This window comes from Anguilla anguilla, chromosome 10 (genome assembly GCF_013347855.1).
Source record: "Anguilla anguilla isolate fAngAng1 chromosome 10, fAngAng1.pri, whole genome shotgun sequence".
Lineage (NCBI taxonomy): Eukaryota > Metazoa > Chordata > Actinopteri > Anguilliformes > Anguillidae > Anguilla > Anguilla anguilla.
The window spans coordinates 44,631,486-44,642,714 of NC_049210.1; the positions used below are offsets into that span (position 1 = coordinate 44,631,486).

The 11,229-nt window shown below is 43.1% G+C and overlaps 1 protein-coding gene across 1 annotated transcript; it reads right to left on the reverse strand.

Moving 5' to 3' along the window:
- Positions 1-596: 596 nt before the first annotated feature.
- Positions 597-10,571, reverse strand: LOC118207087 (GRAM domain-containing protein 2B). Its single transcript, XM_035380387.1, has 14 exons — positions 10,096-10,571; positions 8,535-8,660; positions 8,019-8,106; positions 7,720-7,789; positions 5,652-5,755; positions 5,435-5,530; positions 5,267-5,338; positions 4,300-4,380; positions 3,708-3,819; positions 3,391-3,513; positions 3,157-3,244; positions 2,900-3,004; positions 2,511-2,595; positions 597-1,851 (listed from the first exon to the last, which is right to left on the reverse strand). Exons 1-14 carry the CDS (start codon positions 10,206-10,208, stop codon positions 1,810-1,812), a joined length of 1,305 nt encoding a protein of 434 aa, XP_035236278.1. The 5' UTR covers positions 10,209-10,571; the 3' UTR covers positions 597-1,809.
- Between the last annotated feature and the right edge of the window lie 658 nt (positions 10,572-11,229).

Sequence of the window (11,229 nt, forward strand, 5' to 3'; positions counted from 1 at the left end):
ACTTTTGGTCATATAGTCTATCATTTAGCATTCCAAAGAGGGATAAAATATTTGTTCAAAACAAGGTGTAAACTTTTACAACTGCCGGAATTGAAATGGGAATGCACAGCTAGGACTATCATAAGTGAGGGTTTCCCACTGAACAGTTCATTGGGGTTCCTCACTCTCCGATGTGCAACACGGATCTATGTCCCATTGACAAATGCACTACGTAGAAAAAGGTTCCTCCCAGCATATTCTGGATCAGGATATAGGCCGGCTCCTGGTACACACAGCAGATTGCACAGGAGCAAATCAATGTCCTTATGAGATACAAACCAGGATAAACACACTTGTGTACAATCTGAAGATGCATACAATACTTAAATGGTAACTAATAGTTAAAATGTGTCCATAGACAGATCAATTGAGCTTTAAAATATTGAAAGATATGGTCTGTACATTGTGTGATATATTTGTACTGGTATTTATTTTTTGAACAACAGTAAAAAATATGGCATTTTAATTCTTCTAGTATGAATATTCAAGCTGTCCATCCATTTTGAGACTTTAAAAAGAAAGGCACACAACAGAATTGATATGCTTTTGATTCCAAGCAAATAAAAAAGGCAATTTTTAATTTTTTTTTTTTACACCACAACATAAATATGTTTTTTAAATGCGACTTCCAGTGAGGAGAAAATCGCATTTTAAATTAAGACGCCAACGGGCTAAGGCGGTACTAAGTCACAGCACACTAACATATATACACTAATATTACAATGATATTTTATTCAACAATTTACCCATCTTATACACAGCTTATAAATCTAATACAAAACAAGAAGGTGTACGTAGACTTGTGGAACGCTGTTGCCAAAGGATTTTGAGGCAAACGGGCGTTTCTGCAGTCTTTTTGCACGTTTAAGTATTCGGCCAAATGAGCTCCATCTGTGGTTGTATTTCAGGTGCTTTTTTTAGGCACAATAAAATTACGCTTCAGGTGGGACTTCCATATTTCAGATTTTTTTTTTTTTTTTTTTTTTTTTTAAACACACAAAAAAGAGCCATTCATTTGAAATGATTTACAGGATCAAAGATTTTACATTTGCAGCCTCCCCACGCCCTGCCAGCATATCACTTGAGTGACCTGGGGGAAGATCTACTGTAGTCTTCAAAACAGCACACCAGCAGCTTATAAGAGACACATCGTTTGAAGGCCTAAGCATTTGGCCACTGCTACTTTACAGTCCAGAAAGCCGGAAACTCTAGAACTATTTTTAAACCTTTGCTTTTGTTGTTTTGATCTCAACATGCACGTCTCTGCACTATGTGCTGTAGAGCACACTTCTGTACACCTGTCACTTGTGTTATTGAAGAAATGTCGTACAAGGAGGGTTATTGGATACGTGTCTATCTAGGTACATCACTGTCAATTCGGCACCGCCTAGCGTACAACAGATTAACTGGACTTTCCCCGAGAACAATAACCCCTTCTCCCCCAAAAGTGCCACCAGGAAAAGTAAGATTGCAATCGGAGCTGTCGATTTCTCCTTTATTGAACCACTGGGTGAGTGTAACAGGTGCAGTGTAGTGTATAGTGCAGTAGAGTCCTGAGACGTTAGAGAGAGCAAACTTATTGCACGATTAAGGCAGTCTTTTTCTTTTTTTTGTGCCGTTGTCAAAGTCATTGTTGCCGTTCCTTTCATTTTTATCCCGGCCTGCCCGAGGTCGAAGATTCTGCCCGGCCAGAATGTGGGGGAGGGCTGGTTGGGGGTCGCCAGGTCTGCGTGGGATTCTCCAGCAGAAGTGCAGACAGGTCATTACGAGTCACGCAGCTTCCTCCAGGAGCTTCTGCAGGTTCCTCTGGATCTAAAGAGTGTTGAGAAGAACCGGAAAAGACAAAGCTAACTATCCACAAAATGACAATCACAAAACCCTCTTTCCCTTGTGATCTGTCCTCAAGTTTGACTCCATTAAATCAAAATCAAGTAAACACCACCCCCTAAAAAAAAACAATATTCAGATTTTGGGTGAACTAAGTTTGTGAAGGAACAAAAAAAAAAATGCTGACTCAAATCTAGCATCTAAAAATGCTAATCAAATCGGTCATTTGCTTCCAGGCCAGTGACTGCATTGTGACAGTAAGAAAATGGTGAACACTGTATCGTAGCAAAAAGTGTCAAACACAACAAGGTCCTCCTCCTCTCTGTCTACAGGCGTCACCTCGGGGGTTGAAGGGGCAAGAGGCACCAATAATTTGTCCATTTTGAAAGATCAGCTAGAGTCAGCAGTCCACAGCAAGCGACTCACGTTACAACCCCTTAGACAATGCTCCGGCAGAGCTCAGTTACTATAAATGTTTGATTAAGGGCACAATACCGTGGTCACGTTTCACAGGCCCTAGTTAGTTAGCACAGTAACACAAACCTGGTCACCCAGCCGAGCCGAAATGGTCACCCTTCCCTTCCCCACACACACGATTTTTCCACTATACGACCAATTACCAGAGAAAGAAATGGGCAAGGTACCTTTTCCAGCTTTAACAGGTTTGTAGATAACTCTCCGTAGATTTCTGCGTTCACCTCCATCGGTGCTCGGTGGTGTACCACATTTCTGAAAGAGAACAAATCTTTAGTACGTTTGAATGCGCAAATGCATGCATTGAAGTCTCAGAAACATTAAGAATCATCTAGAATTTTTACATACAAGCCTGTAAAAATCAAATGGATGGACACGCCTTCTCAAAATCCCACTCGAAAAAATTAAAAATATGCATCGGGACACAGGCAAGCATGCAGTGGACGGTGGCGGAGTTAGAACCGCCATCATCACTGCCCGCTCTTGTCCAAAACAAAATAGGCAGTTTTTAAAATTTATTTTTAAAAATTTTTAAATAAAAAAAGGCAGTTGGGCTTACTCGTTGTGCGGGTACTCCGCCATGGAGCCGAGGGACGAGAGCCGCTGCTCCAGGGCCGCTATCTTGAAGGCCATGTAACAGGAGGAAAACACCAGCAGGCAGACTCTGCAGACACAAGTCACAGTCACCACTAAAAAAAAAAAAAAAAAAAACCCAGGACACCGGAAGAAAAAGGAACAGGTGTTGAGTGAATGAAATATCCCGGGGGGGGGGGGGGGGGGGGAGAAAAAAACTACAGTAACGAGGAGCGCACTCACAAGACCAAGTAGACGAGGAGAAGGGTATTCAAGGACACCGGTTGCAACGATTTCACTTTGTGCACGGCCCCTGCTGCTTTGGACGAACCTGGGGGGGGGGGAGTGAGGTGGGGGAGGAAGAGGGAAGAGAGGGGGGGGGAAGGAGGTTTAAATGACATGTACGTCGGTGAGAACGGCGGAAACCTCCGCGTTTGCTCATTTCGGGGAGGTGGAACGGAGGCGAGAGCTCAGCACCGTTCTGCTGTTGCCCCGGGGCGGCGTCTGGGGGCGGGGCCTGCTGCGGGTGGACGTCCGCGCGGACCGGCACCTCCCCTTGCTTCGGCACGCTCAGGAAGGTCTCGGGGAGCACGGGGAATTCTGTCACAAGTCAAGCCGAGGGAAGGGAAAAGAAAAGAAAAGAAAAAAAGGGCAAATTAACTTTGCAGAGTATTTTTTAACCGTCAAATCTTTTATTATTATTATTTATTTTTTTTTTTTTTTAAACTGCGGCTCAGCAGGGGTCCGACTCACTGCAATATAGAGTCTAGCGTTAGAAGAGGGTGGGAACCCACCTGCCATTTTCTCGTAGTCTGGGGTCTGGGATCCAGAACTGCTGCTCTCCTCCATGTCCTGTCTCCGCTGCCTCACTGTCCCGTCCAAATCGGAGAAATTCCCAGAGAAGTCCTGTCGGGTGACCACGCAGAGACACGCGTACCATCAGCAGACCGACGGAGAAAACCCCTCAGACAACTGGAAATTACTTCAACTGAAGGAACTTTGCAGTGAAACCTGGACTACCACCGCTGAACATAAAGCAGGCGATTGGGGGGGGGGGGAATGAGTGAGAGAGGAACATGCCCAAAAGGAGAAGTGGGAGCAAACAAACTTCCATCTAATGCAGGAATCTCAACCTCCAGTCCCGGAGAGCTGCAGCACCTGCAGGTCTTTGTGGTCTCCTTTTAGAAGAGCAGCCAGTTTAGGGCTTGGAAACGATGGGTGGAATCTTTTTAGCGGATCAGTGACTTACACTGAGCACTTGAGTGTTGAAACACACCGAAAGCCAGGCAGACACTGCGGCTCGGAGATCCCTGCTCTAAATGCAAACACACCCCCCCCCCCCCCACAAAAAAAACAAAAACGGATCATGTACGGAAGAGCACAGACCAGAGGAAGAGAGGGTGGCCGCTCAGATCTGAAGCTGTTCTCCGCAGAAGAAGGAACCGGGCTGCTTCCTGTGCTCATTCCCTGGAATGGGAATGTGGGGGGAATGGGAGTGTTAATTTAGTTCACACTGACCCTGTTTACACTTGGTCTTAAAATGCGTTTCGGTGATCCGAACGCAAGTGGACAGCCGAGACACATCGCCGTTCACACCTGCGTCTGTCGTGCGTCTCCAAGGTGTCCAGCTGACCACTTGAGTTCAGATTTCGTTACTGCCTACGCCACTTCCGCTAGAAGGTCAAAAGTCTGTCGCCAGACAAGCGCCAGATTTGTTTCGCACGGACTAGCTAAGAAAACAAAAATGTTTCAAGAACTAATATACATGTACGGGCTGTTCCAATTGTTGAGATTGGCAGGACAAAGTCATTTGCGACTTGCAAAAGAGCGCAGGACAAGACGAAAAATGGCATTGATGACGTATTTTCCTGTTACGTCCTTGTCGGGGACGCATCAGGACGCATTAGCATTTACACTATAAAAGATATGTGGTCAAATGCACCCCAGACCCCCTCGGCAAGTGGTTTGAGTGATCGGATCACAATGCGTCTTGGTGGTCGTTTACACTTGTATTTAGCGCTGTCCACTTGTGATCCGATCACCCAAGACGCATTTTAAAACCAAGTGTAAACCCACTTTACACCAACATCAAACAAACACGAGTTCCACAGCGTTAAGCTCATGCAAGTCAGTAATCAGAAAAAACAAACACGAATGGAAACGTTTCAGATAAAAGCCAGATCTGCGATTTACAACGTGGTACCTTTATGAAGTGGAGCCAAAGTCCAGTGCCAGCTCGCGTAATAATTACTGCTTTTAAAGAACTGCATACTGATAATTCCTTCATCATAGTGGGCATCCGAGACCAATTAAAAACAATTTATAGGTGTGCAGACGTCACGGTAACACTCACGTCCAGATGAAAACACACCGACCTCAGGACCTTGTACGTGGTGTCACGGGAGAGGAACGACACAAACACGTGCTGCAAAGGAACATTTCAGAACGGTCACAAGACGAGACGTTTCGAGAACAGGCCAGAATTCAAACAGGACTCAAATGGCTGTGAAGCCACACTCACCCGCTCAGTTGTGGTGGCCACCACAAGTGCATTTGGCACCAAAATGGCAGTTTTCGTTTTTTTAATAAGGGTCACAGACAGCACTGGGATAGCAATCTAATGGGGGAGGTTGGAAAAAAAATAAATAAGTGCATGCTTGTAGAAAAATCTTGACATGGCTTAATTTGAATCTGAAAATCAATACAGAACAAATTGTCTGCAGTAAACCTTTCTGTACCTTGGTATCTTTACCAAAGACTTTTGAATGGAAACAAATCCAGTTGTCAGACACATACATCTTTCCCTGGTAGAGAATGTCTTTTTGCAAGGCACAAGTGTAACCTAGGGACAGGGAAATGCATGTAGGACACACAGTATGAAAAACGAATTACATTAATGAATTACACAACTTGAACAACGATTACACAAAACAGAAAAAAAGAATGACTGAACATATTTACAAAAGTGTGCTGACAGACTTAGTTTTGGCAATGATTTGAATACCTTCAAACCACAGAAACTTTACGAGACATTAACATATCAAGATCTGTCTGTGTCAATAAAAGCCTCGCCAAATAAATCAATGTCAAGTGTCTAGCTGAACTATAAATGTCACATGAAACTTGCTATCCAGCAGCAGTGAATAAAGTGGACTGTATGTATACAAAACAAGAGAGAAATAATCATTTAATCCGTGTTAATGACAGAAAGCAATGTAGACACTCTATTGTCTGTTACACATGGCAAAGCACAATAGCATGAACATCTAGCATTCACTTCAAATGAACGACAACATTCTGTATTTTAAATGGTTACGTGTCACGTATTGGCAGTAGACGTGCCTTTACCAAAGGTTGACCTTGTTGCATACCACTCATCAATATACCTTGCAGTGTGCAAACAAAGGGTTTTTTTTTTGACGGTAGCCTTTGTGCCCATCCATGGAGCAGTTTAGCGATGTTAAAACCCTTTCATTTGGCACTGATTTCACTGGGCACACTCAAGCGCGCCGGGCCAGTGCGGTGTGGGCTGGGAGCCATTCAAATGGCCATTTACATGCTTTTTCCATTTGCTCCCGGCCTACATGGAAATGCTTCAGAGGTGACTCACCCTTCTCTCGCGGCTACGCGACAGCGCTCGGCAACAGTGTGACAGATGTCTAAATTAAAAATCTCTTTTTGCCGGGTCCACAATCGTCCGTGTGGAGAATAGATTGAAACTGGCAAGACCCTGTGGGGGGGGGGGGGGGGGGTTGAAATGCTACCATGCCTCTAGATAACTGTGTGTACACCTCAGATCTTTGCAGTTTTGATGAACATAAATGTGGCCATATTTTTTTAAAATTCTAGTTCAAATTCAGTATAGATTAACTGGTTAAACTCGCAAACAATGAGGCTGCGAGAAATTAACAGTCAAGTGGAGTGTAACAGAAACATTATTTGTTTTCATTTCAAATCTGCTTCTTAGAGGAATCAAATCAGGGGTTTTAAAGGTCAGGAAGCTAGCTATATCTACACTGCAGTGGCTATGGTTTCCGCAAAAAAAAAAAAAAAAAAAAAAGTGCAAGTCGGCCCTGAATGGCAAACTAATTTAACATGCGTTTCTCAACGAAGCTCTTCGTTTACACCAACGCCTGAAGAAAGGCTGCCGAAGGTGTGGCCCACACCCAGGTGAATGCAGCTATTTAAGGAGCTACACACACACACTCTCAGTCCATTGAGAAATATCTGTTATTGCAACACGCTCTGATGCCGTTTCTCAAATTAACCAACCACACGCCTCACCGGACCACCGTTTGCAAGTGTTTCATAACGCAGCGCAGCGCACAAACGCCCTTCTGCATCGCCTCGGTTACAGGTGATCACGCGCGTCAACAAAAACACCCCCAACTGCCGATTCCACACATCGGAAACTACTCCTACTTCCTCTCGCCCTACTTTTGTGTCCACATTGTGTGTGTATGTGTGTGTGTGTGTGTGTGTGTGTATGTGTGTGCGTGCGTACCCAGAAATGAGCTCAGAGATCTAGCCCGGGCCAACCGATACGCTCAGAGGGAATGTAAACCGTGACACTGAACTACACCACGCAGAGAAGATTAATCACACAAGTGGGCTTGCATAATTATTACAAAACAGTCCTGACTGAGCTGTGTGTTTAAAGCACACACTTTCTGTTATATGCAGAACAAGGAGATGGGGAGATGGCAGTCTGAACTAAAACTGACATGCCATCCGAAACAGGCTCTGTATCAATTACCCCTAACTGACAAACTGGAAAAAGTGCAGCACGTGCTCAAAATGACTTACTTTGTCGAAGCAGCTCATCCTTACTGATCTCGGAAAAAACCTTGTGATACTGGGCATTTGTCTTTGAGAACTGAAAGAAGAAAAATTATTTCAATTGAATGGTTTTTACAGATCCCCTAAATATAAAACCAGTATCGCTAGGAGAAATTCACTACCCCACAATATTGGTGATACTAAAAGGAGTTTGCACTTATTTGTAATTTATTTTAAAACATGCGTAGAAAGGGCTTTGTATGCAAAATTCCTAGGGAAATTGATAAAGGTTGATAAATGCAAGCAGACGGTTCTCCAGCACAAACCTGATTGGTCAGAGACTTCTTCCGCTCGATCTTTACTTCACAGTCACTGGATATTTGCGAGAGAGGCGAATGATCAAATGTTTTGGACCTGAAAACGAAAAGCTGCACATGTTACACGGTTCACATACATAAAAACCATGTGTGGATTAATGAGGAGTTACACAGGACAGAATGTTTCTTTGCAACTTTCTGCCGCCAAAAAAAAAAAAAAAAAAACGTAACCAACATTGAAGTGAGGTTATGTCAATACTGGTTGTGCAATGTAACCTGTTGCAAACTAACATGTCAGTTTTGCACACTACACACAGCCCAGTCAGTGATATTGACCAGGCACAGAGGAATTCAACTACTGCGTGACTTTGCCATGAATTCTGCAGTAAAAAATAAATCCATAATCAAGTCGAGGATTTATGCTTTCTTCAAACTCCTAACTTGACCGAAAGCACTCTATATACCTCACCCACAGGCCAGTGGAATAAAGGAATCTCCAGGGAACAGACACGCAAAACGCCTCACCTCACGAGCGTAGGTTTCCTTCTGCTCTCGGACAGATCTGACTCGGCCTCCAGCAACAGCTGCAGGTCAGCTCCAGGCCTCCCGTTTCTCCTCTGCTTCTCCTCTCCTCCATTCTCCGCCTCGAAGCTGCACACCAATCACAGGATACCGATTAAGGACCAACAATAAATAAATCTGCAAAGGACTGAAAGTACAACAGGGAAGGCCGTGCGTTTGCTTTTGTACTTTTGTGTGTGGCACAGATATGATGTTTATGAATAATTGATCACATAGGCTAATTCAGCCCTAAGTAGGACACAGAATGCAGGCAAATGTAGGATTCAAACAAAGGGGCAAACACAAATTTGCATAACTAATCAATGTCAATTCAAGAGATATTTTTTTAAACTGCAGTGAGGATGAATGAGAGGTGCAATGGGTTCTTAAAACACTGCACACAATATAATTTCTGCCACAGTTTACTTCTATCAATGATGCAAGAGTCAATATAGCTACTCCAAATTCATTTTTACAAAGCATTAGTTGGTCTACAATGGTAACACAATGGGTCGAGAACTGCATATTAGAAGAGCATTTTACATATTTCACATTTATATAATTTTACCATTAGGCTATATTGTCGTATAATGTTTATTAAGGAGGAAAAAATACTTTAGGCAAACAAAATAAGGTCTACTGAAACAATATTCAAGTTTTACTACATGATTAAATAATCAATCAGTTTAATATCGATGGAAAACTTAACTCCATTAAATTGCTTCTGCTGAGCCTACATCAAGCAGACAACGTTGCTTGCCCTGCTGGTAGGCTACCGTAACGGTGGAAGTTTTTTATAAAAGTTCTAATCGTGGTCCTAGCTGCCAAGCGGCATATCCCATCTGTAATTCCAGTCATTTAGTTTACAGTAAAGCGAGCAGAAGTGTGTCAGATTTCTAGAAAAATAATGCGTTGGCGCAGATTCCGTTCCATAAAGTTGGCTACCGTAAAACAAATTATTTGGCTTAGGCTATGGAAAACAAATAAAATTATTTTGCGCATAATCTACTTTGTACACCATATCTATGCCACTGACAATAGCAATTTAAACGAGCCAATAAAAATATTTATGGGCCATATAGTTCCGTTACGAAAGGCGACTACAGCGAAACAAGCTACCACAGCTGAACTTCTACTGCATAACACTACTGCCGAAGGTACGTACTTGCGAGTTAGTGGCTTTGTTTGCAAAAGACAAACAAAAGGCCACGCTTACAAACTAATACCAATAACATTCAGGAAACATCGTTTCGGTCATTTTGCATTTATTTCGACAGTTTTAAAAACAAAATGACACGGTTAAAATAAAAACAAAAGGACAAGGACTCTTCGCGACAAAGGTCGGAGATCTAAACAAAGTAACTGCCGGTTGCAAGCGAGCTGCCAGCTTAATTTAGCAGCAGTAGCCCACATGCAACCCTTTTAATTTAGCAAAGCACTACGAGATAAAGTAACAAGATCGTCATGTAACTTAGGCCGTAACTATAGGACAATGGCAAGTTTTGTGAGTTCCATACAAACTTACATGAAGTGTATATCTCTTGATTCTTTCCTGCCGTTCGTCTTAACGGATTTGGCTTCATCTGGTGAAGAGAGAGGAGTTAAAGGACTTTGCGGCTGGTCGGTCATCAGTACCATCTCGTTAGGGACTGCCCGGTAACTGACTCCCTTCCCCTGGCCTCCTTCCGCCTAACTAGCCAGCTACCTAAGTAGGCTCGATCGAGATGTCTCTTCCACCGCCCATAGGTTCAACTTGGGGAAAAGGCCCTTCCCAGGAAATTTCAATCAAGCGGAGAAAGTCCACGAGGGAGAGAGGGAGGAGGGAACAAATTTCAATACACAAAACCCTGCTTCCTCCTTTGGTGCCCGTGGAGATATTCCATTATCTTGGCTGCAAGCTGTACAAAATATAGTCAAGTAACTTACTAAATGCTTACTAAATTAACTTGTGCGCGTCAAAGCATTTTCCAGCGGTGGAAAAAAACATTGCTCAACTCTGTCCGAAGTCTCGCGTACGTGCACCTTGTGGAGAACGGTGTTCCAATTGCCTGCAGTAACCGTTTGCCCCACATAGTTTCAATAGCACACGCAGGTAAGAAAATGCCTTAAGGTCAAATAAATCAGCAAATTGTAATATTTAAGCGAGGTGACTACCGTAGTGGCACCATGCAAGCCTGTCATAGGCTATACAGTAACGCTGTTCGTTTCAGAACCATTTGCCACATTTCGGCTGATGGTGGTCTACGTTTATTTTGTAAAAATGAGTCTGAGCGTCATATTTATTTGCAACCTCCCCTCTTGAGCCTCAGGTCATAGTAAAAAATATAGTTTCTATCTGACTTCTGACTGGAGCTATTGTGCTGGAATCAAGAGGTGTTGGAAACTAACTAGTTTATTATTGTTGGTAGTAGTTATCCCCCGAGATGTACTGTATATTATGAGCACAACAAATGTTTCCAAAGGTATGTCCAATGGCATTGCCTAGGCTGCATTTGAAAATAAAAGTTGCAAAGCCAGCTTCTCCCCTCTTATCCAATTACAATAAAATACCCTACTGAGGTGCACAGAGACATTTTGATTCCCTTTTTAAAAATTGAACTTTATGACTCATACTGGTCAATACCTTATCCTATTTATTGCAGAGTTGTGGTTCTTTACT